Source organism: Colletotrichum gloeosporioides, assembly GCF_011800055.1.
Source record: "Colletotrichum gloeosporioides strain Lc1 chromosome Unknown consensus_1, whole genome shotgun sequence".
In the NCBI taxonomy this organism is placed as follows: domain Eukaryota; kingdom Fungi; phylum Ascomycota; class Sordariomycetes; order Glomerellales; family Glomerellaceae; genus Colletotrichum; species Colletotrichum gloeosporioides.
Window position 1 is genome coordinate 1 of NW_025544646.1, and position 27,024 is coordinate 27,024.

General features: G+C 52.4%; 9 protein-coding genes across 9 annotated transcripts; 5 read left to right on the forward strand and 4 right to left on the reverse strand.

The window, feature by feature from the left end:
* Positions 1 to 1,070: 1,070 nt before the first annotated feature.
* Positions 1,071 to 2,072, forward strand: GCG54_00009776 (uncharacterized protein; the record flags this gene model as incomplete). The annotated part of the gene is made up of 2 exons (XM_045409714.1): positions 1,071 to 1,835; positions 1,977 to 2,072. The coding sequence occupies 2 exons, from the start codon at positions 1,071 to 1,073 to the stop codon at positions 2,070 to 2,072; spliced, it is 861 nt and encodes a 286-aa protein (XP_045271251.1).
* An 859-nt stretch (positions 2,073 to 2,931) lies between these two features.
* GCG54_00009777 (uncharacterized protein) lies at positions 2,932 to 5,050 on the forward strand (the record flags this gene model as incomplete). The annotated part of the gene is made up of 5 exons (XM_045409715.1): positions 2,932 to 3,066; positions 3,165 to 3,408; positions 3,481 to 4,417; positions 4,478 to 4,781; positions 4,850 to 5,050. Coding segments are annotated over 5 exons (1,821 nt in total), but the record flags the coding sequence as incomplete, so codon positions are not given.
* Positions 5,051 to 5,119: 69 nt separating this feature from the next.
* On the reverse strand, positions 5,120 to 6,769 carry GCG54_00009778 (uncharacterized protein; the record flags this gene model as incomplete). The annotated part of the gene is made up of 1 exon (XM_045409716.1): positions 5,120 to 6,769. The coding sequence occupies one exon, from the start codon at positions 6,767 to 6,769 to the stop codon at positions 5,120 to 5,122; it is 1,650 nt and encodes a 549-aa protein (XP_045271253.1).
* Positions 6,770 to 7,464: 695 nt separating this feature from the next.
* GCG54_00009779 (uncharacterized protein) lies at positions 7,465 to 8,413 on the forward strand (the record flags this gene model as incomplete). Its single annotated transcript, XM_045409717.1, has 3 exons — positions 7,465 to 7,493; positions 7,561 to 7,934; positions 7,989 to 8,413. The coding sequence occupies 3 exons, from the start codon at positions 7,465 to 7,467 to the stop codon at positions 8,411 to 8,413; spliced, it is 828 nt and encodes a 275-aa protein (XP_045271254.1).
* An 817-nt stretch (positions 8,414 to 9,230) lies between these two features.
* Positions 9,231 to 11,115, reverse strand: GCG54_00009780 (uncharacterized protein; the record flags this gene model as incomplete). Its single annotated transcript, XM_045409718.1, has 3 exons — positions 9,231 to 9,795; positions 9,852 to 9,899; positions 9,965 to 11,115. The coding sequence occupies 3 exons, from the start codon at positions 11,113 to 11,115 to the stop codon at positions 9,231 to 9,233; spliced, it is 1,764 nt and encodes a 587-aa protein (XP_045271255.1).
* Positions 11,116 to 12,426: 1,311 nt separating this feature from the next.
* GCG54_00009781 (Cytochrome P450 monooxygenase FCK2) lies at positions 12,427 to 14,558 on the reverse strand (the record flags this gene model as incomplete). The annotated part of the gene is made up of 7 exons (XM_045409719.1): positions 12,427 to 12,632; positions 12,720 to 12,821; positions 12,925 to 13,220; positions 13,305 to 13,429; positions 13,498 to 13,832; positions 13,886 to 14,068; positions 14,138 to 14,558. The coding sequence occupies 7 exons, from the start codon at positions 14,556 to 14,558 to the stop codon at positions 12,427 to 12,429; spliced, it is 1,668 nt and encodes a 555-aa protein (XP_045271256.1).
* Positions 14,559 to 15,723: 1,165 nt separating this feature from the next.
* Positions 15,724 to 17,233, reverse strand: GCG54_00009782 (Alcohol dehydrogenase 2; the record flags this gene model as incomplete). Its single annotated transcript, XM_045409720.1, has 7 exons — positions 15,724 to 15,783; positions 15,870 to 15,988; positions 16,047 to 16,628; positions 16,688 to 16,786; positions 16,880 to 16,900; positions 16,961 to 17,040; positions 17,103 to 17,233. The coding sequence occupies 7 exons, from the start codon at positions 17,231 to 17,233 to the stop codon at positions 15,724 to 15,726; spliced, it is 1,092 nt and encodes a 363-aa protein (XP_045271257.1).
* A 1,538-nt stretch (positions 17,234 to 18,771) lies between these two features.
* GCG54_00009783 (putative aldehyde dehydrogenase FUS7) lies at positions 18,772 to 20,743 on the forward strand (the record flags this gene model as incomplete). Its single annotated transcript, XM_045409721.1, has 7 exons — positions 18,772 to 19,077; positions 19,162 to 19,321; positions 19,455 to 19,512; positions 19,582 to 19,797; positions 19,896 to 19,989; positions 20,077 to 20,386; positions 20,457 to 20,743. The coding sequence occupies 7 exons, from the start codon at positions 18,772 to 18,774 to the stop codon at positions 20,741 to 20,743; spliced, it is 1,431 nt and encodes a 476-aa protein (XP_045271258.1).
* A 3,897-nt stretch (positions 20,744 to 24,640) lies between these two features.
* Positions 24,641 to 25,711, forward strand: GCG54_00009784 (Alcohol dehydrogenase patD; the record flags this gene model as incomplete). The annotated part of the gene is made up of 2 exons (XM_045409722.1): positions 24,641 to 24,920; positions 24,972 to 25,711. 2 exons carry the CDS (start codon positions 24,641 to 24,643, stop codon positions 25,709 to 25,711), a joined length of 1,020 nt encoding a protein of 339 aa, XP_045271259.1.
* Positions 25,712 to 27,024: the final 1,313 nt, after the last annotated feature.

Sequence of the window (27,024 nt, forward strand, 5' to 3'; positions counted from 1 at the left end):
AAATACCTATAAATGCTTAGGATTATCACCTTTTATCATAACATAAGCCCATCTATAACCTTATACTATATAGGTGCATATACCACGCCCCTGAATACGCTTATACCTATGCTAATATTAACTTTACTAGCTATACTAGTACTAATAGTAGTATACTAAATACCTTATTTCACTCTATAAGAGGGTTTAGTATACTTCTATATTAATAATATTATAGAGGGTAACCTTTTAATAATACCTCTATTAATATAAGTAATAAAGAAATAGAAATATATTGTTAATAATATAGAAAGTAATAATATAATTATCTTCTATAGTTTATTAACACTTATATAAGATATATAGATATTATATATATAGCTAGATAGCCTTATTTAAGAGTAATATAATAATACTACTTTTATTACTATATAATATAGTTAAGGCTAAAAATCGTATTATAAAAAGTTATTAATTTAGTGGGCTAATACTGAAAAATACTACTTTTAGTGATATAGGTGGAAACCCCCTTTTTTACGTGGAAACCCTGTTTTTTCGCCCCCTACGTGAGTAGGGGGTCTAGCGTTAGCCCGCGCCGCTTGGACCCCCGGGTAGCTCGTGTGTCTCTTAAGCTGCCGACCCCTCTTGTTGCCTCACGGATATCGCAGGTCTCTCTTTTCCATGCCTCGCAGGATTCGGAAACCATGTCGACATCACGAATCCTTTACCCACCGCTCGACCGAGAGACCCGGTCAACGCGCCTCCTCAAATTCCTTCCAGCAAGGGAGGAAGAGACACTCAGCTGCACTTTGACCAACCACACGTTAAACGATCCTCCCCCTTTCATCGGATTGTCCTATGTATGGGGTGCTCCGGATCCAACATATGCCATCACTGTCAATGATAAAACATTGCATGTGCGTAAAAGCCTCTGGCACGCCCTTCAGCAACTCTATAGTATTGCTTTCAATAAGGAAAATTGCATATCCAACCAAAGAAACACCAAAAGCAGATTTCCAGAATACTTTTGGATTGACGCCATTTGCATCAACCAAGATGACGTGTTCGAACGTGGCTATCAAGTCGATCTTATGAAAGACATATTCTCTACAGCTACCTTCGTTATCTCTTGGGTTGGAGAGGCGGAAGGAAACGTCGCAGACTTACTCGAATATCTTCGAAATCTGAAGCACGCCTCTCGGCATGATAGACCTGAGTTCCTGCGCAAAGCCAAGAAGCAATTCTCTTTCAAAGATGCCAGGTGGTTGGTTTCAAGACCTTACTGGTCAAGGATTTGGATTGTGCAAGAGTTTACGCTACCTCGAGAGCTTTACATTCTTTGCGGCAATGATGCAATCTCTTGGCCAGCCCTGCAACAATTTCGGCCCTTTGGTATCTCGAACAAAACCAACCTAGGATTCAAACATTTATCGAAACAAGAAAATCATCACAGTATCGACAGACATGTGAACAGCTGTCGAGAGCTGTCAAAACTGCGGCGGTCGTGGCAAACAGAGTCAAAGCAACCATCATACACCAATCGCGATCCAGACTTCGGTGCAAGACCTACACTTACAAGACTGCTTGCTTTTTGTAAGGACTATCAATGCACTGATCCACGGGATAGGGTCTATGGATTATTGGGTCTTATCGACGTCGAAGGCGAAGACCGTCTGCTAGCTGATTATGAAATCAGCTCATTCCAGCTGTTCCATCGTGTAATGTTGCACCTGCACCAGCAAGGGAGGGTTCTTTCTCAGATCTTCCGTACGAGGCTAGCCGAAGGTCTTCAGATTCTTGACCACAAGGATCTACCGACATCTGCGTTCATCTATGAGGTTGTCGGCGGTCGCAACGTAAAACGACTGCTGGTATCTGACGCAAATATTTGTAAAGATCAATTTTTGAAAGATGTGGTGGAATATCTTGGTGAAGATCTACGGGGTGACGTTAAGTCCGAACCTTCCCAGTTTGAGAGATTTCTTTCTCATTTTCATAGTTTTCCTGTGGAAGAGGATCCGGCGACTTGGGACCTATTTGAGCGGGCGATGAGGAAAGCTTTCGAGCGTGATGAAGACGAGATAAAGATATAAATCATTGGACAAAGTTACTGACATGGTTCACACTGGCTTCAAAACTCGCAGTGGACATGCCACCTGGTGGTGGAAGATCCCTCCGAAAGCACAATACAGTTGACGCATATCTTCAAATCATTTGATAGCCAACCCATGCAAAAGTTGGAAATGGAGATCTGCGCAACTTATCCGGCAATGCGAGTGCCGTTCTTGAATTGTCTCCCAGCTACCCGGAACTTTATGCCAAGACCCGAGCACCGAGAAGCGGAGTCAAAGTCCGCCAATCATGCCGCCAGATTCGTCGATGTCAAAGCGTGAGCATCACCAAAACTAGCAGCGCGTTCGCCGAGCCCCGAATTCTCTCCGCTGAATCTCAACCACAACCCCCATGGATTTCTCTGCGCAAACTCGCCGAAGCGCAGTCCTTTCGAACTCGGCCTACAACATTGTAACCGCCCTTGTCTTACATGCATGGAGTCAACCAACGCCATGTCCGCTGAAAGCCGAGGGCAAGCAGCTGGTGCCATGTACACTAGGCTGAATAAGTCATGCGACCAGTGCCGAAGTCGAAAGGTTCGATGTATTGGTAAGCAAAACAACAACTGAACTGTGTATGCTCATGACGTATGGTCGACTCAGCTAACGATCCGCAGTACAGTCGCCTCCACCAGGAGGTTCGGTCGTGTGTAATAACTGCATAGTAAGCCAATCTACGCCACTGTGATGCATTCAAAGATCATCCCTCCTAAGACACAGCCAGAAACGAAACGAAACATGCCACTTCAGCATATTGCAGAGAAAGTTGCGTTCAAAGATAGGTCAATAATCTCTCAATAGCAGTCTTCAGTAGCACTCTGACCGACTTTGCTGTGCAGTGCCCTTGACTCCAAACACGTCGACCCCTGGATCTTCCCATCAACATGTTGAAACGCTCTCGGAATGCTTCATAGATAGGTTGTTGCAAGACCACTCAGCTGAAGCAATTCTTTACGATGAGTTTTCTGTGCTTAAGGTGGGTGACCCACCTAATAGTTGGGCGGTTTGAGCTTAACGATCATTCACAGATGCAGGACCGACGAGGTAACCACTCACTCCCGCCCGAGACCCTAGCTGCTAAAATCTGACAACCACTCAGCTCCAAGCTCGGGGCTAGCGTACTTCTCTGATCAAAAAGTGGACCAACTCGTGCAAAGAATTGGCGATTCTCGGATCCGAGATCTAGTCAATGGCATAGATGCTGCCTTACAATCCAGCATACTCACCCGCACCGACGAGGTGCTCTCGCGACTCGGCTCTGAGCGCAGGTGCCCCCCAGTCTGCATTCCGGCAGGTGAATCAAGACTTTACATTCGTCGTAAGTTACCAGACATAATAAGAGCCACCGGAAGTCTATAGATGTACGTATAATTCTAACAACGCATCCAAGAATACTTCGACACCCTGCATCCAGTCTACCCATTTCTGAATCGAGACGACTTTGAAAAAAAGGCATTCAGTCCCGATCTGGACAAAATTTTGGAGGATGACCTACAGTACTCGGCCTTGTATCATGCTGTTTTAGCTCTGGGATGCCAGCACTTTGGCCAAGGCTCGTTCGATCCGGGAGAGGGTCGAGCTTGGGAACTCTTCCGAGTATGTCTCAGTCATACGGCCGATATACTCAACTTTGGAGATTCCCTGCTTGGCCTTCAAGCACTCACTGCCATGTCGGTATTCTCTATGAATGCATGCTACCTTCAGGTTGAACACTCGATCCTCGCTGAGGCGACACGCATGGCCTTGGCCCTTCGATACCACAAATCAGCTTTAGAAGGAGGCCAGGCGGTATGTCGGAGGACCTTTTGGGTGATATATCACCTCGAAAAGCAGTACAGCTTTCAAGCCAGACGAAGCTCCGGAATTGCTGATTACGATGTTGGGTGCCCAATTCCCAACGTTCCAGAGGCGACGTTCGGGGAGTACAACTGGTTTCTGTCGTCGATACGATTTGGCAAGGTTCTCTCCGTGGCATACGAGCAAGTCTTTTCCGTCACGGCGTCGACTCGTGAGACGCCAACCCTGTTGTCCGCCATCTCTCGGGTCCGTGATATGCTCGACAGCTGGAGACGATCTATTCCAGTCGACTTTCGGCCGAAGGAGCAGCTGAACAAGCAGCGGCTCACAGATCCACGCACCAAGCAAATTGCACTTTCGACGCAACTTTATTACTTTCATGTGGTGATTGCTCTGGAACGGATGTCTCTTCAACTGGACGAGGAAGGCGGCCAGAGACAACAAGAAAGCCGAAAAGATTTATTGCAAGCCGCTAGGACTGTCATTGAACTCACTCGCTACATCGACGTCGAGCCGTATACACCAGTATTGTGAGTCGAAGCTCATCTTTCCCATGCAATCAGTCAACGACGACTAACGTTATGACACAGCACTCTGGCCATCATGCCATTGTCGGCACTGTTCATCTTGTTTGACTTTATCATATACAATCCACTATATCCCGATGTCCGCTCAAATCTCACCCTCTTGGACATTGCTGTGGGTCATTTCAGTCTTCTTGATCACGCTTCCGAAGGATCACTACCAGGAAGTCATCTGAGCGAGTTTTCGCACATTGCACGGCGATATGTGCACGAGCTTCCAGATCGTGCCGCCGATGAGACCAACGAACCCGTGCCCGCTGCTGTGGGAAGGCAAGACAGTTCGCATGAAACATCCGATACTGCCAGGCAGGTCTGTTGCATATTTGTCCTATGGAGAAAAGAGCAGGACAAAGCTAACATGAGTAGGAAACGACGCAGACAGCTGTCCAACCGGAGCCAGAAAGTTTCAACGAAGCCAATATGGACGATGATACGAATATGTATGGAAGCCCTGAGTTATTGAACTACCCAACGCCAGATGTGTGTTTTTGGACGACAAATATGCAGTCGATGAGCGAAGTGGACTTTAGGCTACTCTTTGCCACACCTCCGTTAAACCCTAGCCAGTTCCAGGAATAAGTACAACAATTTTGATTAAATGCTACCTAAGTCTGCCATCAGAGAATTGTGCCATGAATTTCCTCAAGACTAAGAGTTCTTCACTACGGGAAGTACGAGACAGGAGTCGCTGTCTCCGCCAACGTGGATAGTATGACGAGCTGGCCGGACCACATTGCCAGTTGCAAAGCCCTCGCCAGAGCCCAAATTCATGCTATACTTTGGGAAGCAGGCACCCGCTACCACAAGCCGTATTCGCGACCCGGCTGAGACCCTGTACGCGGTATCGGAGAGGTCCAAGTCGATCAACTTCCCTTCATTGCTGGCTTCGATCCGCCGATACCTTTCCGTGATGTTGTGGGACCGGCCTTGTCCATCAACAATGCTGAGTCGAACAAATAAGTCACAGAACGGATTGTCGCTCGAGTGCACGAGGTCGACGGACGGACGGCCGAAAATATCGAGGGACTCAGCCAGCGGCTCGGACGTGAATGTTACGACGTCGTCTCTGGCGCACAGTTCCGTATCGTCGACACTACCTCCCCCAAACAGGAGGGCTCCGCCAACGGTCGGTGTCGGGTTAGAGGGGTCGAAGGTGAAGCTGGATGTGTCACCATTCTCCGAGTGTAGGGTATCAAGCTTTCCCTCAGGAGCCAGGAATAGCTCCTTATGGCTCGTGGCTGGGGGCCACTTCGGAAGCTCAAGCCATTCGGGGGCCTCTCCTCCTCTGTAGATCTTCACTGCCGGGACAATTTGGGCAGTTTTCTTCCGAGCGAGATGAGCCTCCAGCCATCGATGTGTGTCTCGCGTGGTCTCTGCGCCCTGCGCTTCCATGTGACCACCAGGACCAATTCTCAGAGAGACTGGGCATCCTCGTTGACTGAGGGCTCGGTATTGCTCCATTGTCTGCTCAAAGAAGATATCGTACCACCCGGTGGCTAGATAGATGGGTATGTTGGCCTTCTCCAAACCCCTGCCATACCTCTGACCGGCCCAGACCTGGTGATCCATGTCCGACTGCTTGATCTGCTCAAAGAGCCACGGCGCCTTTTCGCCAAAGTGACGCTTCAATGCCGGCTCCAACGGAATGTTCTTCAACAGCGGGTCAAGACGGTTGGGGTTTCTGAAAGCCTGCATTGTACCACAGATCCCGCGAGTCTCCTGATTCGCAACGCTGTCGCTCCACTGCACATGCTGTTGCAGACTGAACGCGCCCGTTCCCCACATACGCTCGGCGAAGTCGTGCGGCGCGACCGTCATGATCGCGGCGACCATATCCGGCGGCGGGTCCGTTAGAAGAGCCCACTGAGTGAAGCCGAGATACGATCCGCCAAGCGTGGCGAAGGTTCCGGTGTACCACGATTGCTCCCTCATCCATGCTGCAACATCCTGGCCGTCTTGAGCTTCAGAGGATCCGCCGTCAAATGCCCCGGTGGAGCCATAGGTGCCGCGAGAGCTCACGAAAAGAACTTGATATCCGCGGGAGGCCCAGATACGGGCCATGAGCATGCCAAAGAAGATGCCGCGGCCGTAGGGACCCCTTACCAAGACGGTGCCGGCGGGGTCCTGGCCATCGGGGCGGTAAAGATCTGCAGCGAGGACTATGCCATCTGAAATGGGGATCTTGACACTTTCGAAGGTGTAGCCGCACGTTTCGGAGGGAAGGCCGAGTGACCACCCGACAGCACGGTCGAAAACAGCGGCCCACAACGGACGCGGCGACGGAGCTTGGGCGGCCATTGCTTGGTGTTTGATGGAGGAAACACTCATTAAACGGGGGAGGTATTACGTCCTCGATTGACCGGCGGATGAGAGAGGGTTGAATACGAGCAGCTCGCGGGATTTCGGAAGACGGCAAGTTCCCGCGCCCCCGCTTCCGGTCGCGTACGCCACCACCAGCTAGTCCGGAACAATCTCAGGCCGGCTCCATCTCCCTACCCAGACGCACGTCTCACTCTATCGAAGAATGCTTCTTTTTCAGCCCAGTCCATGAATTCAAACCAAGCTCCTGGTGCGTTGGGGTGAAACGGAAAGTCACTGAGCTTCGCAGGGTCCCCGGGTGAGAACTCTCTGGCCACTGTGTTTATGTAGTGCACCTCGCTTTCGGTTCTCACAAACTCTGACCCGAACTCAATTCAAAGTCGCATCAAATGTTGATGGCCTATGCGGTGCGTTCTCGCCGCTGGAAAACCGATGATCCTTCCGGAAGTTCTCACCGTCCTCCGTGACAATGTCCGGGGCTGTGGGGCCGGTGTCATCCGCCTTGCCGGCGGGCGCCCCGGGATACTCCCGCTTACGTAAAATGACAGACGTCACAGGCCGGTATTGCATGCGGGGTTGAGAGGTTCGTGTGTTGACCAGCACACTCCTTGCAGTAAGCATCCCCAGGTGCATCGATTCAGTATCTTGTACGACTTGACCAAAACGCTATGAGAATGTCTAAGCCAGGCCAATTTCGTGCAGAGTAAGCGCTGCAGCCCCAACTCACGGTGATAAACCTACGCTCATCGGTCCATTCTAACAGCATGCAGTCTTCCTGAGCTTGCGCGCCTCCTCCTCAAAGATGGACCACAAAGAACAAGACCGACCGCCCGCCGTGTTCGGGTCATACTGAACCAAACGTTCATCGTCGACACGACGAAGGCCATGCATGTCTGGGAGCACATTGCTTATCCTCAGTACTATGTGCCTACCACGGCCCTGAAGAATTGCAAAATTAAAGACAAAGAGACAATCAACGCGGCCGACGACGGTTCATCGCCTGCTGCTGCTGTGGTAGAACTCACCATTCCTGCTCACGATGGCGTTGGCGAGTTCACCACAGATCGCGCGTTGCGGTTCTCAGACGACGAGAAGTTGAGCGGGGCATTGAAGGGTATGATCCGACTTGAATTCGGAAGCATGGGTAAGAGGCCTCGCATTCCGTACATGCCTTAGTTAGTGGTTAATGGGCGTCTAGATCAATGGCTCGAGGAAGAGGTCCCCATCTACGTCCATCCCAAAGACCCCTTCAAGCGGATTGACATCCTTCCGTCTAAGAGATCAGTTGAAGTGCAAGTTGCCGGCAAGACGGTGGCCAAGTCAGATTACGCGGTTCACTTATTAGAGACGTATTTGCCGACGAGGTACTACTTGCCGCTTGCTTCAGTCGATCAGCTCGTTCTCCGGAAGAGTGATCTCATAACCAGTTGCCCTTACAAAGGGGATGCGGAGTATTACCATGTTGTGATTGATGGTGAGGAGCACAAGAACCTGGTCTGGTATTACAGGACAACCACACATGAGAGTGCAGGAATAGCCGGGCTTTTGTCCTTCTACAACGAGAAGGTAGACATCATTCTCGATGGGGAGTTGCTCGAGAGACCCAAGACGTTCTTCTCATAACCATAGGATGCTTCTTGTGTTGTTGTATTCACTAGCGGAGTATAGTCACGCGATTCCTCAAAGTACAGTCAAAAGTCAGGACGTGGACACATTTTCAATTTGCAGGTTGACGCATTCATCAGGCTTCGTTAACTTCTTCCAAACTATCTTACAGGCCTGTAGGCAAATTGCTCCTCTCATTGTCCGCAGTACTTTCCAGTTCTGCGATTCATAGCGGTCAGTTTTCTCTCATTGCCACGAGCTCGGACCCAGCCTCTTCCAGGCCGGTGCTGCTGCTCCTTGACAGCATCAATTTGTTGAGTCCAGACTGCTCCAGCGTCATCACCCGCTGTGTTGCGATTGTTGTTCGTTTAGCTATCAAACGAGCCACAGTACCACAGCCCACAAGCCGTGGTCCCCGATTTAGACTCTCTCATTTCCGGCGGAAGTCGGGACCATCGCGGCACAGAGGCGTATCGTGGGATATCCAGGTGGTTTGAAGTCGTCGCTTTAGAAACGCGTCGGCAGTCATTGCCAATAGACGCGTGGCTGTCTGTGTAGGCCGCCGCATTTTTCGCTTTGAGCCTAGCGCTGGTGGACTGATTTTGCATGCGTTTCTGAGCAAAAGTGACCGAAACCAAGAGGCAGGCAGCCTAAGGCTTCTTTCGGCATCGGCGTATACCTGAAGCCACACTTGCCGCATATCGCAGGCACTATCTAGGCAGTCACAGTCAAGCACTGTTGTGCCCTTTGCGAGACCGATTGGTCGGTTATATGCCGCATCTTGGTGGATGTTCGCCGAGATATTATTCGTGATCCCCACACAAATCGAGCGGCCTCAGAAGTATCCTTGCATGTGGCCGTACTGGGCGGCCGCCGCGTTGACATCGTAACCTGGCGGCATAAAATCCTCCATAAAAGCAGGCGCAGCCATGCTGTATATGCTGGGAGGATATACCTGCATGGTCTGGGAACAGTCGATGACTTCCTGCTGGGGGTGGTGCTCCGGGGGCGAGGCGTGGTGCTGGGCGAGGAGCATGCGTTCGTCACGCTGGTCCCGCTCTTTCAGCTGTACCAACGAAGCTTGCTGTGGCATCGAAGGCGACGTGGCTGCTTGCACCGCCGGCGTCAGGGACTGGGAGATGGAGTGGAACGCCGGTATGTCGGCAATCAGCTCGGGAAATCTAGTGAAGAAGTCCAGGCCCATCGTCCACGAGTTGATGTCGGAGATCCGCTCCTCGAACGCCGGCGATATTTGGTACTGGCCCGTGACCAAACTCTTTTTATAGGCGTCGCGGAATTCGTAGGGCCAGAGGAGGTGGAAATTGGGTCCAAACAGATCCCAGAAAGAGTTGTTACAGTAGTGGTGCTGTCCGAAGACGAAACGTTCTCGAACACCAGGCCTGAAAGCTTGTCAGCTTAATTGGTTGTAACATGCAACCCCCAGCTGCCGGCTTACCAAACAAAGAAGTCAATCGCATAGGAATGTGGCATGGTCTGTGATGGTCTGCGTCATGTTAACGCTGGCTCTCAAAACTGCCGGCTTCAGTGCCGGGCCGTTGATCCACAAACCTCTTCAGGTACCAAGTCGGCAGCTTGGCGTAACGACTCGGCGTGGGGTCAGAGTGATACTGAAGTAACAGGTGCATGGTGCGGAGGATCGCCAACCGCTCAGTCTTGGGACACGTCTGGAAACACAGCTCGTCGACCCGGCGGAGCTTCTTCCACAGCTTCGACAGCGGGCGGGACCGCGCCACGGCATCCCACCCCTCCAACAGGACCCGCACGGGAATATCCTCGTCATTCGCGTCCTCGGCGACGTGCGCCTCCTTCGATATCCTGCACCGCTTCGCCAGCACCTGGTTGACGGCTCTCCACACATTCACCTTGGGCGGAGCGGGGCCTGCGGGGGTGCGGACGGTGATGCAGTCGCAGGGCAACTCTGGCGGGGGCACGATCAGGTTGGGGTCGTCGTGGTCCTCGTGGCACTCGTCGTCGTCGTCGAGCTCCTCCCCGAGATCCTGGCTCTCCGACGTGGAGCTTGGCGCGTGAACACTGGGCGCGTGCACGCTGGGCGCCGAGATCCCATTCGGCACTGTGCCGACGGCCATGACCCCTCCGTGGTTGCTGTTGTTGCTGTGGTCGTGGTTGTGGTGTTGGTTGAACGCGTGAACATCGACGTGAGCTGCTGACGGCGTCTCCGGGATCATGCCCATTGGCGCACTATACGCGGTGGGCGCGGGCAGCCCAGGCATCATCGCCGAGGAGGAAGACGCATCCCGGGAGTCGGACAGGGATGTTGACGTCGAGAACGAGGAGTGCTGGTGCTGGTGCTGGCCGCCAGCCGCGGACGGGCGGTGCGGCGACGACGATGACGACGAAGACACATCGCGGATTGTCTCCTGGATGGCCTTGAGGGTCTCGGAGAGGCGGTCCCGTTCTGCTGTGACGCTGGCCAGCTGCTCCATGCAGGCGGAGAGCCTCGTCGAGTCGTCCTTGCGGAGCTCCTTCACCAGCGCCTCGAGCTCGGCGATGCGGTTACGGGTGCGCTCGCGGGCCTGCCTCTGGGCCCTGCGATCGAGCTCGCGTTTCCGGAGCTTGCGGGCGATCTCCTTCTCGGAGGGGACCTTGGTCGGGGCGGCAGATCCCCCTCTTGCTCCTTCTGCTCCTCCACCAGGTGTTGCTGCTGAAGTGGGGGCATCGCTTGGCCCGTTGGACGCCATGGTTGGCAGAGAAGAGCGCGCAGACGCGCGGTGCTGATAAAGAGCAAATTTGGATGTTGGTTGGTGAGTTATTCTGACAGAGAGGGGAGACGGGAAGGAGAGTCAGATTGGATGGGGACAGAGGATGTGCGGTGTGTGTGTGTTTGGCTCTGTCTGAGGCGCTTAGGGTCTGGCTTAATTCGTATGTTCGGATGCGGATGATGGAGCGATATGTCAGCTTATGACAAAAAGAGCGAGAATAGATTGTATGAAAACCGGGCACCCGATAGTGTGGAAGAGAGTTGACGGCAGATGTGCAGAAGTGGATCGAGCGGGCATCAATAACAACCAGGGGAAAAGGGGATCGGGAGTTGAAAAAGACAGACGGAGGAAGCTTCTTTCTCTTCTGACGGGCGGGCAAATTAGCATCACGGAACAGCTAAAGAGAGGGACCCCTGGCTTAGGTTGGTGTCTTGCCTGGCTTGAGCTTGACAAGGGGATGGGTGAGTGGAGGGCGGAAGAGCATTACCCAGGCGGTGGGACGGGCGGAACAGAGGTTGAAGAGAGACAGAGAGATCAAAGAATGTGGGGTAAAATGCTGGTACCCTTGCCTTGGACACTTTGACACTGCTGCTCTGTCTACTGCATAGTAGGTGTCTAGGTACTATGCAGTAGAGGACTAGCTAAAACGGGATTCCTACGTGACATTGGGCGCAATCCTTGGAGGCGGTGGCTTCTGCGTGGCTCTGATAGAGTTTCGACGCCGTCGAGCCGGCGCGGATTTGACCCCGGTGCGCTGGCGAATCAGCGCTGCAGATGGCGAGTCCGGCACGCTCTTGAGGTGCATCTGTCTTGGAAATGTCTTAGTTGCCGCACATCGTTTGTTTCCATCCCAATTTCTACGGGGGTAATTAGCCCTCCATGCATTCCGCGGAGGCCGGGTCCGGACGTTGACAATGCCTGACTGGAAGCTTACTGCCAGTACTAAAAGCCTCGTCTCCCCTGCATGTCTCTCAGCTGGCGTGGCCACACCAGCCTTAGCGATCGTTCCTGAATAGCGCTTCAGCTCTTTGAGATGCGCTCTTGTCATCACCTCACACACTCAGACATCTGCAACTCCACCGTTGGTCCCAATGCAGGGCGGGTTTGCTCTTTACTATACGCAACAAACATTTGTACCTTGCTCCGGTTCAAATTGTGACATGTCATGGACCATCTCGCCCACTTATTAAACACGGCACAGGGCCACTCATCAGAGACATTCCAGCACTAATAGCAACTTTCCCAGTCAACCCCCGTTCGTCCTCCAACAACAGCCGATCTGCACGCAGCTTATGCGGTTTTTTTACCGGCCTCCCTCCGATTGAAAATCACTTCCAACTCCGGCAGCGACAATGTGAACCCGTCCTTCTTGCCCTCAATAAAGGCCTCTGCCGTCTGGCCCGGCGCGAATGCCACGTCATACCGGTGAATGATCTGGCTCGCGCAGTATCGAACCTCCATCAGCCCGAGCTGCTTTCCGACGCACGAATATTTGCCTGGAAACCTGCATGTCAGCTCTCATGGTTTGTCATGCTTTCCGATTGCGGCAACGATAAAAGATGAAGTGAGATTAGAGTGCTTACCGGTGCCAAAGGGGACGAAGGCTGCAGGATCCTTGGCCAGTTCTGGTTGTGTAATCCATCGCTCTGGGATGAATTCGCTGGCGTGCGGAAAGATACGTTCATCTGTCACATTTAGGTTCCGTCAGCACTACGGAACTTCCGAAATACGTACCCGGACGTTACACGACCGCTCGAGGGGGAAAAAGAAAAAAAAGGTTTCACTCACCTCGAAACATTGTGTATGTCGGCACTTGAATGATGGTATTGCCCGGGATAAACGTCCCGTCAATATCGAGGCCCTCGGGTGGCGTCATCCTTTGCACGCCGGACGGCACGGGCGGGTGCAGCCTCAGCGCCTCGTCGATACATGCCTGCAGGTACGGCAACTTCGAGAGTGCGGAGTGCTCGGGTTCGGGATGCTCAGCAAAGTACTCGTCAATCTCATCCCTTAGACGTTTGTAGACGTCTGGCTTCTGGGCTAATTCGAAAAAGAGGCAAGTAAGGGATGCGGCTGTTGTATCGCTGTGACGGGGGAAAACGGAAAAGAAAATGTTAGCGGGGTCCGTTGCGGGGGCTGCTATCCCGCATTCGAAAGGGGAACTTTACCTTCCAGCAACGATGATCAGATATGCGTCTCCATATAGATTTAAAGTGTCTTGCCAAGTGGGTTTCTTAATGGCCTGGTAGTCTTCCAGGACCCACGAGAAAACGTCCGGGCGGTCGGGAGGATTCTGTGAGACATCGTTAGCTTTTGAGTTGCTGGGCCCCTGTCCAGCTGAGACGACAACTGCATTCATACCGCAATTCTCTCGTCCACCTGAGAAGTGACAAACTTCCAGAACCTCTTGTTGTTTGCGTTCAAGATTGGAGTGTTCTTGAAGATGGGGAACAACCAGAGCATATGGCTGAACGATCCGATGGCCTGCATGTCTGTATGCAGGGAAGTCATGAAGTAGTGCTTAATGCCCTCCTTCAACATGCCAAAAGTCTTGCCAAATGCCAAGTCGCCCATTACGTCGAAGCTGTAAAAGTTGAACCAGTCGGCAATGTTGAACGGCTTGCCCTTGTGGGCCTCAATCTGATCAAGAAGCTGATTGGTGTAGTTGGCAACTCGGAACTCATAGTCTCGTAGGGCTAGCTTCCATGTCAATAGACGGGACTGGATAGGATCGGCAAGGGATAGATACCTTTCGAGCTGAACCCACGATCCCAGGCCTTGCGCCGAACAGAATGCTCTTGCTTATCGCGAACAAGCTGCAGGGAGTACATGGGATGCAGAACTCCGTACCACGGACCCTTGGTGCATGGTGATCTGTTGGAATGAATTGGCATGATAGCCTTGGGGTTGTTGATAGACAACTCAGTCGGGCCTACAACCGAGTCATGTTAGTTGAGCAACTCATCGTACGATTTCAGCCCTTTCCGGCTTGTTTGCTTACCAATTCGTACGATATCACCGTACGTGTTGTGAAGATCTTGCACCTCTGAGTACAAGTGCAGCTTCTTGAGCGCGCGTCTCGTGATGTACAGGTTCGACATGCGGGCCATCCACGGCCCGTTAAAGGAATTGAGCCGGTGAAAGCCCGCGCGGTACACGAACAAACTGGAGTAAATACCTGCGATCAGGGTGGCCGTGAGGGAGCATGCTGTTCTGAATGCGGCCGCATTCGCTGGGAAAGTCTCAGTGGCCAGCTGGACAAGGGCCGCGGTGAGCAGTCCGATGCCCAGAGAGAAATTCCGGATCAGTGTCGTGGTCGAGATATCCCATTCTCCGATTCGGAAGACGAAGACATGAAGTTGAATTCCCACGACAAAGGAGAGGCAGTGGGCCTGGAAGAGTTGAAGGTCCGTCATCGCCATGGTGTCTGTGAGGCAGCGCGATTCAGGTCTGAACTTTTTTGGGTCACGAAGGAGAGCCCAGAAGAGAAGTCTGAGCCTTTTTGGACAACTTCATGTCTTCCCCGCTCCGCCGAGGCTCGTAGATATGTTGTTTGCGCATATGTTTGCTGTTGGACCTCCCCTATTAGGCGGGCCGCATAATCACAGCCTGCGTCAGAAACCGTATCGCGATCGTCCAGCAGACCAACCAACGCAGCGTCAGATAGGAACAATAGAGACGTGTCAGAACAATAGCTCCTTCAATCGAGCAGATCGCATACTGTTACTTCGAGTCAGAAAATCTGCCACTCTACTGGGACAGCCGCAGCCGCGTAGTTCAAACAAGTCGAGAAGCAGTACTCACCCATCCCCTGTAGGCGCGTTATTGCTCTCAGCCACCAACTGGGACTGTATTTGAGAACCGTTGAAACTCGTGTGATCCCATTGGATATCGAAGGAGAGACTCTCGTGGCATACGTCACGAAATTGTCGACTCAGAGGTTCCAACGGTTCTGACTCGACCACATCTGGGGTAAGTCGTGGGGTCTCCCCTCACACTCGCGGGGTGCAGAGCTCATTGCGGAGTGTGGAGAAGAAAAGAGTCAGAACGCCTCCATCGTCTGCCTCAAGGCCACACTTTTCCACAATCCCCCATGTTTTCCACCATCTAAGAATCCGGGGAAGATCTCGCACCCCGAGCAGTTTACCCCGTACTTTGCCCCGGTGTCTCTACCCCGCATGGGGCTAATCAACGGTTGTTGGAGATCCCGGGGGCGGCCGCGTGACATTCGTGTGGGATGCCGAGACCTCGAGCCGGGTGCCAACAAATACACAGCCAACGGGTGAGTCGGACTCGGAACACTAGCTTTCTCGCCGGCAGAGCCATAGTGCCATGCGAGCTCAAGACATCCTTGTGCCGAGTAGTCGGATCTTCAACAAGGGCCGATGACACCGTCGCCATTGTTAAGCATTAGCCCGTTTTCCCCATGCTTTTATCCGAAATCTTGGGATGAACAGACAAGAATAGACGGTGGCCAGGGATGCAATACAATAGATTGTCACAATCGTCGATCATTTGGTTCTCGGTCATAATATGTTCTGATTCATCAAGTAGATACCAGTTCCAAGGACAGCTATGTACATGCAGTTACTTCAGGTCTATGACTACGCGACCTTGTATTTCCCCAGACTCCATCTCAGTAAAGATCTAGACGTCGTGATTGTCAGCATATCTCCAGGCAGACGTCATAATTGGACACTCGGGGTTGCCGAGCTCGGATTCGGGTGCCGTACCTTTGTCAAGCTCCTCATGCGCCGAAGTTGAAAGTGAGTTTTGACCTTGCCCCGTGCAGCGATTTCAAGACATTCCTTGGCTTCGAGACGGTTACCCGTTTTGACGCCTGTGATAGCCGCTTGTCAGCACGTTCCCCAGCCCACAGGTGCATATGCAGGACACTTGAGCACACTTACCAAAGATGGTCAGCTCATCGCAGAGCATGGGCTCAACCTCTCCGATGGCCGGACTGCTGTGTTCGGGAACGCCCAAGCAGACAAGTTTGCCGCGGAAGCCCAACCATCGCGGCGACTGGATGTACGCTTTCTTGTTTGACGAGCACATCAACACGATCCTCGCGCCGCCGCCGGTGATCCTCTTGATCTCGTTTGCCAAGTCTTCTTCGGTGGGGAAGGATGTGAAATCGACAAACTCCTGGGCTCCGAGGTCGCGGCAGAACTTTTCCTTGATGCCGAGGTCCATCGCCAAGACCCGGCAGCCAAGAACGTTTGCGTATTGGATCGCGAGATGGCCGAGGCCGCCGCCGGCACCGGCAATCACGATCCAGTCTCCGTGGCGGGCGTCGGCGCGCTTCAATGCGGTGTAGACGCTGACGCCCGCACACATCAACGGAGCCGCTTCGGCTGAGTCCAATCCATCTGGTACGGGTGTTACGTATCTTGCCGATGATAAACAGTATTGTTGAAGTGTTCCCGGTGTGAAGTAGCCCGATAGTTTAACCTCTGCGCATGATGACTCGCCACCTTGGAGGCATCGGTCTGAGATGATGACATGATTAGTCTGGTGTAGGTATGCTCCTGGCTGGTGAAAGACTTACCGCAATTGAGACACGCATCTGCGGCATACTTGATGCCTACTCGTTGTCCAATGGCAGGTGTTGTTACTCCAACACCAACAGCGACAACCTCTCCGACTCCTAGAATATCCGAGTTAATACCACATCAATATAGAGCTGACTCTCGCATGCTTTCTTTGCGGAGTCAGAATACGAGACGAGATGACGACTGACCTTCATGACCTCCCACCTGACCTGTGGTATTTGTTAGATCCCTGATATGCCGAGAGCAATCTCGAATCGGACGTGACTTACCTTTTGGTGTAGGGAACGGTACTGATGAGAAAGCGTTCATGCAAAAGCCATAGTCCGTATGGCATACTCCTGAATATTGCCTAGGATAGTAACACAATCAGCATTCAATCATCACAGATTAGTAGAATGTGTAGAACTGTACAGTCGAACGAGGACTTCTCCGGGCCCAGGCGTCGGTATCGGGAGCTCGACAACCTCCGTCTTGGTCGTTCCGGGTTCGGTGTACACAACAGCACGGTTGAAATTGCTTTCGCCGCCCATGGTAGTCGCCATCAAAAAGCTATATCGATAAATCTACACGTGTCCAAGTTCACAGTAAAGATCGCGAGGGATGCATGTCGTTATATTTCTCTTTTCGAGAGGAAGGGGAAAAGATCGGGCTCAGCATTCAACTTATCGGACTGCTGTCTGGAATCTCCACACAAGCTCACACATGTACATGAAGTCTACTTTTGGCCGAAAAAACAACGCTCCTCAATTCCCGTCCCCCTCACCCTTTCGCCCCATCGGCGACTTGTGCCTAGTTTCCAATCACGGATGGCGCAGCCAATGCGACGGCGCCAGACGAAGTGCCGATGCACTGGCACGAGGCGATTTCTGGGCTGCCGGCGCCGAGACGGCGGGTCGAACTTGACTCGAACTGAGTCTGTATGCATGACCAACCTTGCAGGATATCATCTAAAACGAGCCGGCTGATGCTGCACGGCTCAGAGGGTGGTCGAGTCAGACGGGAAGGAGAATCGGGAAACATGTTCGATGATGGGATTTGAGTGTGGGTGAGAGAAACTGACGAGTGAGAGTGAGCGGGAATGAAGAGTGAGTGTGAGAGAGTGTGTGTGCGTCTGTGAGGGGTGCGGCACGTTGCCGAGCTGTCTCCAACTTTTCCCCCACGGCATCCCGCAGCCCGCAGCAGGTGTCTGTGTTGTGTCAAGTTTATCTTCATACAGTTCATACAGCAGCAGCACACACTCCAAGTACCTTTTTGCCATGGAGCGCGGTGTTTCGGTAGTTGTTTTTTGTCTTGTCCTTCTGCTGCTACCTACCTGGTAGGTAACCTCCTAGGTGACTAAGAATTCGTCATGTACTGCTAGTGCCGCTTGTCATCAGCCCGCATGTATCTCTGCTCCCCTCTTCTCTGGACAATGCAAGTACCTGTTTTTCTTCAGCAAAATGGCATTATGGGGCCCAACACGTTTCAACGGCCTCTCCCCGTCTCACCTTGGCAGTGTTGGTGCGGATGGCCGACATGCGAAAGCAACCAAGCAGCATCCAAACAGCCATGTAACCCGGGGTCCTCTCATCGGTGAGCTACCCCAAATGGACAATTCAGTCGCTGCAGGCCCCGCTTGCCGCGGGCCAGACTCCATTTCCACGCAATAGTCTATGTCAATCGCTGGCAGACATCGTGACATTGACGGTGGAGTGTCGGGCGAGGGGGCCCCTCGGTCAAAGACATGGCATCCCGGTCTTGTGCCCTAGCTTCTCTCCACGTACCCCTCCACTGGTTCGTTGTCCCTCACAATCACCAGCACAAACCACCCATCCCACCACCAGAGGCGAGGCGGAGGGGCGAGAAAGGAGTCGGAGAGCTCAACGCAACGCAGGGTCGCTCTCGCATACACTACCCGTCCCATCCCTCTTCTTGTTTCTCGCTCCTCTCTCTTCTCGTGTACTTTTCTTCCTCCTCGCGCGCCCGATCACAGACCCTGATTCACGCCGTTTAAACTCTTCTCCCACATTACGTACCTGCACGTAACTTGCCGCCACCCTTACCCATCAACCAACGGTTTTACACTAGATAATCGCCCATCATGGCTGCTAACGGCACCTCGAAGCTGGACTTCACCAAGTTCTACAATGTCATCAACGGCAAGCTGGAGACGACACCCAAGACCAGACATGGCTTGAACCCTTCCACACTCGAGCCCCTCGCCGAGGTGCCCCTCTCGACCGCTGAGGATGTCGACAGAGCTGTGCAGGCCGCGAGGACCGCCCAGGAGGCTTGGGCCGAGACGCCCTACGAGGAGCGCAAGAAGGCCGTCGCCAAGCTCGGTGACCTGATGGAGGAGAACCTCAACGAGTTCGCCGTCATGCTGAGCAAGGAGCAGGGCAAGCCTGTAAGTACGATGCTGGGAGAACTGGCACATGGACCCTGCGCGAGCTCGCGAGCGAGTAATGCTGACGTACCGTGCGCTGCGCAGATTGGCTTCGCCCAATTCGAGATCTCTGAGGCCATCAAGCACTTCAGAGGTGTTCCTACGCTTCCCTTCCCCGAGGAGGTCGTCAGCGACGACCCCGATCGTCGCGTCATCACCAGATACGTGCCTCTCGGCGTTGCCGTCGGCATTGTCCCATGGAACTGTGAGTCTTACCTAGGACTTCCAAGATAGCTGTCGCATAGAGAACTAACATCATTTCGCAGTCCCCATCCTCCTCGGTACGCTTTCAACGATCGCATCATCACCCCTAGCACCTCACTAACGCAATTGCACAGCTGTCGGCAAGATCTGTCCTGCCCTGATCACCGGAAACGCCTTCATCCTCAAGCCCTCGTAAGTCCCCATCCCTCCCAGCGCGCCGGCCCGTCATCCCATGTTTCAAGAGCGCTGACACGAGTCAAGTCCCTTCACCCCCTACTGCGACCTCAAGATCGTCGAGCTCGCCCAGCAGGTCTTCCCGCCCGGCGTCTTCCAGGCGCTCAGCGGCGACGACAACCTCGGCCCCTGGCTCACCTCCCACCCTGGCGTCGACAAGGTCAGCTTCACGGGCTCGACCGCCACGGGCAAGCGCGTCATGGAGAGCTGCGCAAAGACGCTCAAGCGCGTCACTCTGGAGCTGTGAGTGGAGCAATTCCCGCAACGCAGCTAAATTGCAGCCCGCAACCTTGTTGCCGGGCAGGCAAAAAAGTCCCGAATACTGACTCGTGAGCGCACAGCGGCGGCAACGACGCGGCTATCGTCCTCCCTGACGTCGACATCAAGGCGGTTGCGCCTAAGATCGTCACCCTGGCTCTGTACAACTCTGGACAGGTATGTTGGAAGACTTGGCGTCTGACAGGATCCGATCGGCCCCTGCAGAAGGTCCGTTTGGGTAGCTGCTAACATGATCACTGCAAGGTCTGCATCGCTATCAAGCGCATCTACATCCACGAGTCCATCTACGATGAGCTCCTCGCCGAGATGGCCAACGTCGTGAACAGCTTTCCCGTCGGCGACGGCCAGCAGGAGGGCACCATGCTCGGCCCCGTCCAGAACCAGATGCAGTTCGAGCGCGTCAAGGACCTCCTCAAGGACATCGAGGAGCAGAAGCACAAGCTTGCCGCTGGCTCCACGGCCCCTGCCTCCAACGGCAAGGGCTACTTCATTACCCCTACCATGGTCGACAACCCTCCCGACAACTCTCGCATTGTCGTTGAGGAGCCCTTCGGTAAGTTTGCCATCTTCCACTCATCTCGCCAAACGAAAGTTGTCCAGCGACTAATGCAAGACCAACGCAGGCCCCGTCTTCCCCGTCCTCAAGTGGAGCGACGAGAAGGAAGTCATCCAGCGCGCCAACAACACCGACATGGGTCTCGGCGCCTCGGTCTGGTCCAAGGACCTCGAGAAGGCGCAGGCCATCGCCAAGAAGCTCAAGGCCGGCAACGTCTGGATCAACACGCACTTGGAGCTCCAGTACGACGCGCCCTTCGGCGGCCACAAGCAGAGCGGTATCGGATACGAGTACGGCGCCGGCGGCCTGAAGGCGTACTGCAACGCCCAGTCCATGTTCATCACCAAGGCATGATTATGATACCAGAGCCCCTCCAAAGTCTTACGAGCTCATAATGTAACGAATTAAAAAAAGATCAAAACATCCAAGCTGTAGAGGAAAGGTCGGTGTGGGCTATCTGTCGGTCAGCAGAGCGTGGCAATCTTGCTGGGCTTTTTGGCCCGGTACCTGTTTCGCACTAGTAGATCAGTACAAGAGTAGTGTAGATAAACCAAGAACCCTTGATTCTTCAGACCCGACTGGCCCGTTCGCATTTAATGAATGGCTGCATTGAAGCTCTTCGGCGTTACTGTCTCAAAGGATTGCGTTGCCCCGATATTTCGCATGATGGGGTACGGCCTTTTGGGGCCTTTGGGGGCGAGGCCTGACAATCCGGAGAGCAGTATCGGGGAGTTTATGGAGCAATTATGGAGCCCCTGCCAAATAAGCGCTGGTTGCTGCCTGGCTAGTGAGCCCATTCTGCAAGACCCTGGAGCAGGAAATTCGCGGTGTGTAAACTGTATCCGTAATCAGCAACAAGTGCGCGTCGATGGAGGGGGAGAAGGGTCCATCCGGAATACGCAAGCCTGCTGCCCGGGGTGCGGGAAATAGTTCCGCTTTCACATGGGTGCGGCGGGGTAGTGCGGTGACAGGTGAAAGCGGCCCCCTCTCACATGGGGATACGAGGGGAATTGTTTCGTACGGGGATGTTTGGGGCGAACTAGGACGGAGAATTGGTCGCATTGAAACGGGGTCCGTTGGGAATTTGATTCTCTCCGCAAGGGGGCGGGAGAAAAGGAGTTGAATCCCCGCTGGGGTTGATGGCAATTCAAATGTCATGCATCTCCAATTGCGTTCCCCATTCTTTATCACATGATGGGTGTTGAGTTACTCAACATGAGTATCATCATCTGTCAAGCGCATCCATAGATATCCAGCGCGTCCGCACTTGAAACGGGTCAGGAAGACAGTCGCGTTGCCGATTCCATTCAACCAGCAGCACCCAGCACCATGGACTAAGATAAGCGAGTATTATCAAGTCCCTCGGTGGGGGTTGGTGAGGAGAGGACCGGTATTCGTCTTGTCTCAAGCTTCAGCCGTCGTGTTTATACTTCTTTATCTGCTTCACTCAGTTGACGCAGACTTTGAGAGAAACGTAGCACCATAGCACGCCAAGTGAAGGCCTTGATGTTCTCATGTAGCTGACAGGATCGTATTTCCTCAACTGAAGACCGCACCAAGACAGCGCTAGAAGGCCAACACAGCTGGTAAAATTGGTTTGATTCTTGTCAGTGTGAGCTGTTAGGGTGAGCGGCACTTCGCGGGAGCGTGCTTACAGACAAGCAATGCAGTGGGAAAGTCAAACATCAGGATGCTTGAAGAGGCTTGATAAAGCAAGGTACTTTCTACGCGTTTGCATCATCGCCTATGTGGGCTCTACCACGGCCACTGCATATGAAAGCCAAAGAGGATGCAACTACATTCTAGGGCTACCAAACTTCGGCAAAGGTCACGCAGGTCGAAGGCCACCTTGTCATTTGGTCCGTCTGTTTTACGCATGATAGCGCTAGGTTCCGGGGGAGGCTTGTTCTGTGCCCATTGTACCTTGACTATATGCTGACCCAACATAAAGCGGTTGACTCAGAACCATTGAAAGGTGAAATCGCATATCAATTACTAGATTTATTGTGAGCGTTGATCTACTCTTGAACACCACGCGTAGCCAGTGAGAATATCTAGGCAGAACATCATGGCTTTCCCTGGTCTCCCTGCAGTGAGGGCCCCATATCTTATTAAGTCAGTAGTTTCACGTGTTTAAAGTCATATGAAGAGCAAAGTTTGAGGAATATCGTCAAGAAAGTCAATGTTGTGTATTCACACTTCCACTTGGGGGTGGGCCTGCGTCTATATACGGGTTTGTCATCCTCTCATTCGTCGGCTGTGTTGTGCTATCAGTCTGGCTGAGCTCGCGTCGGCGTTCCCTCACTCTGTCGGGCAATACTTCTGGGTGAGCCAATGAGCGCCCAAGAGGATCAAGTCATTCCTCTCGTGTACCATTGCCATTCTCTCTTGGGCATGGGGCCATCTGCATCTGTGCTTCCGGCACATTAGTTGCGGCCACCATGGTGATTGGAATGTCTTAGCTGCTCAACCTGACATTCAACCCAGACCCATGGATCACGTTGCTGGTGTATCAGATCATCACAGTGAAAACGTTCTCATTCGATCTATTCGAGCGTCTTCTTGGATTAGCTGCAAAGGGCGCATTGTTCTTCTGTCTTGCGTCTCTGATCCTAATGTTTATGACCCCTCTGTCCTTCACTCTGAAAAAGCAGACAGCCAAGGCTGTGTTCGTCGGCTTTGAGAACACATCGGGTTGGCCTATCGGTATGGCATCTTCCCTCGGCATGAACGCATCAATTTGGTGTTTATCTTAGATGCTGCTGTTCATATCTGGCAGACTAGATATTGGAACCTCGAAAGAACGTGCCCAAGGCCTTGCTGTGAACTGTTGTAGTCGGCACGGCCAACGAGCCTCCAATGATGCTGGCCATACTATTTTCTGTACGCGACATGAACGAAACCATCAACAACGGTCTCGGGTTTGTCTCTCTCGCCCTTTTTCTTCCGGTGTCAGGTAGGGAAGCCCGCGCAATTACTCTTCAAGTCTTGGTTTTTCTCATCACAGTGGCTGTTATCATTCGGATTCATGCATGGCAGTTCTGAATGCCGTGGGCTTTCGCGCGGAACAAGGGCTTCCCATTCCATCGATATCTCGCCGCGATTACTCCAGCTCCGTTTCATACCCATATTTGGGCTCATTTGTGGTTGTGTTATTTGGGCCAGTCTGATTGAAGCAGTGTACCTCGGGACACAAACAGTATTCAGTTCTTTTGTTTCCGCTCGCATACTGTCCCAATACTTCACATACGCCATCTATGTTATTTGGATGCTCTCATATTGAAGGAATGCTTTGGCAAAGGGGTCTTTCTGGCTTGACAGATTTGGCCTTGCCGCGAATATCATCACCTTGGCATGGTAGTTTATCGCACTGTTCTTCTACTCTTTCCCTTATCATCTTCTATTTGTAGCCGGCGAAATAAATTACGTCACATGTATTCTTGCTGGGTTCATCCTGTGTTCTGGTACTTACTGGGTGCTATACAGGAGGTCTAACCATTTGCTGCCACAAGGTGGTGATATGGTTGCAGGCTAGGTGTTGCTGTAGATTGTTTCACTATGGGACTTATACCTGTAGAAAGGACCTTTAGTCACGTATCTGCTATTTTCTTAATTTCAGTGTTTTGGTCGCTCTTGTACGCGGAGTTTGCAAGCATCGGGCTATTTAAGGTGGGGTTAACCTTGGCGAAGTTAGCTTCACGGAGACATCCAGACGGATACACCCAGATACCACTTAACAAAACCGCTTATAAATCATTTCGGCACTAATCTTAACCCAAACGGAGTTTATTCATTCCGTTTTAGGAAATCGTTGAACTAACGAGTCCGAATTCACGGGATTACGGCTCATATCACCATGTTTGATGATGAACTCGGTCGTTCGTAGAGTCTCTACACGGTTCATTTCTCCACTTTCAATACTCAAGATCCTGGCCATTCACTCTTTAAAGCAAGCTGAGGTTAGCGTCCCGGAATACAATTAATCATCAACGATTAGACATTTCAAGGGATCGTCGGGTTAAGCGGGAACGGAATCCAACTCGCCACAATGTTCCCCGTTGAGCCAGAGCTGCCCTCGTGTATGGGATCAATGAGCTTTGGGTATAAATAACCAATGTCCTCAATTGCCTTCTTGATGATCGTCGCAATAACTATCGACCCTTTTCTCTATCTGAGGGATCTATCACACCGCACCTATTACTACTTGAAGTCACACTTGAAAGGAACCTCTTCTCTATTTTCATCACAGCCATGTCTCTCCCATCGTCTTACAAGGTCGCTGTTGCCGAGACTCCCGGCTCACCGTTGGCTCTCAAGGACATCCCAATGCCCACGGTTGGGGACAAACAAGTTCTTGTCAAGGTCCTCGCTTGCGGCGTCTGCCACACTGATGCTGTAGTCGCGGCCGGCTACTTCGGCAACTCCTTCCCGCGGGTGCCTGGCCACGAGATCATCGGAGATGTCGTGCAAGTTGGCAGCGCTGTTAAGGAAGTGAAGCCTGGAGATCGTGTTGGTGGCTCTTGGCACGGAGGTCAGTGAAACGGTTGTTGGACATACTCGCTTACTAATTCCAACTTTTCAGGTCATGACGGCACCTGTCGTGAGTGTTCTCGCGGTCTTGTGCAGATGTGCCAGAACGAAGAGGCGCATGGCGTCACACTGGACGGCGGCTTTGGCGAATACGTCTTGGTGCGCTCCCAAGCTATCGTTAGAGTGCCTGCTGATATGGACCCCGCCGAAGCTGCTCCTTTGATGTGCGCCGGTCTCACAAGCTTCAATGGTATTCGGAAGATGGGCATCGAGGCTGGGAGTCTCGTCGCTGTTCAAGGCCTCGGTGGCCTCGGACATCTCGCAATTCAGTATGCAAACCGCATGGGATACAAAGTTGTGGCCTTGAGTTCCGGGAGCTCGAAGAAGGAATTCGCTCAGGAGCTTGGCGCACATCACTACGTCGACACCAGCGCCGAAGACCCAGTGAAGGCCTTGACAGCCCTTGGTGGTGCCGATCTCATCGTCGCAACTGCTCCGCACGCCAAAGCCATCTCACCTTTGGTCAACGGTCTCCGATCATTGGGAAAGCTTCTCGTGCTTGCCCCAGTTGGAAACGTCGAGATCGACACCACGGTTCTTTTACGCAAGGGTGCCTCCGTACTCAGCTGGCCCAGTGGCAATATCACTGACGCCGAGGAAACCCTCGAATTCTCAAAGGTTCATGGTGTAAAGTGCCTGGTCGAGAAATTTCCTCTGGAGAAGGTCAATGAAGCTATGGGCCATATGTTGACGGGATCTGTTAGGTTCCGTAGCGTCCTGGTTGTAGACTAAGATTGAACAACGCAGTTGACCGCTCCGGCTATACTTGTTACTCGTTAGTTGCAATGAAGGTGACCGGGTGGAGTCACCATTCGTTACCAACTGCCACGTTTTCTTTGCCAAAACTGCTTCCTTTTACATGGCATACTGAGTACGTTGCAAGGTATTGCCGTCATCGTCGTCGTCGTTGTCGCAGCCGTTGTCAATTTTTCTGCCGTTACCGTAGTCATCAGCCCTTCTGTTGCCGTCGCCTGTCCTTTTTGCCGCTCTCATGTTCTCTATCACCGTCGTTCTTTACCCGGGCGCGTGTAATATGTAATTCGCAAATATCGGCGTGTGCTTGTATTGGGCTCTACCCGTATTCGGGTGCGTTTGGCCTTTTACGTCGCTTTCGGTATTGGATTCCCTTGAATCGAGCCAAGGCTCGGGAAACCGTTACGAGTCAGAGGAAGCTCGAGTCTCCAGGCGTGGATGCCCGTTTTGTTACAGCTTTATTTGGAGACTAAATTGAAAGTGCCCGCTAAGAACTCCCCGTGTGGAGTTTTAATCAGGGGGAGATCCGGAGATATTCCTGAAAAGTCGCCGTCAATGACCCGGTTCAATGACTCATAAGAAGGCTGATTGATCTTCTTCATCTGAACCACACAGTTCATCTCAAACATCAGACCACCTTCCAATTTCAACTTCACACAATTCCTTATTCATCAAATACGTGGATCGTCTATCCGACCCTGGGCGATACTTCCACCAGGACATCTACAGCAACATCATTTACCAGACAAGATGAAGACCGCCATTTTTACAATCATTCTCAGCGCCTTTACCAGCATCGCTGTTGCAGGTGTCGCTGGCGACAGCAGCAACGTCCTTATGTCTCGCCAGGCCAATTTCTGTGGCTCTGGCAATTGCGGTGCCTGTGACACAGTCCAGAAGATTAAGCAATGCTGCGTTGCAGATGACGGAAAGCCCACTGCAGGACGTTGTTCATTTTGTCCGTGTTGAGAGAGTCTCTTGTGAGGTCGGGGGAGACAGGTCAGGTTGTCGCCTGTCTGCGTCACGGAGACAACAGGATCAGCATATCAAGGTCGAGAAAAATAGCTGTAATGAGAATTTCTTCGATTTACCTAAAATATTGAGCACTCGTGATGACTACAAGAAGCCCAGTTGGTATCTGACCGCTGACTCTTGTCGAGAAGTTTAACATCATATAACTATGCTCATTGTGATTCAATCTGTAGGGTTCTTACAACCAATTTGGTCCGTGGTGTTCTTATTACTTATATTTCGACACACGACCTCACGATAAGGAGCTTATCGGGGAGGTG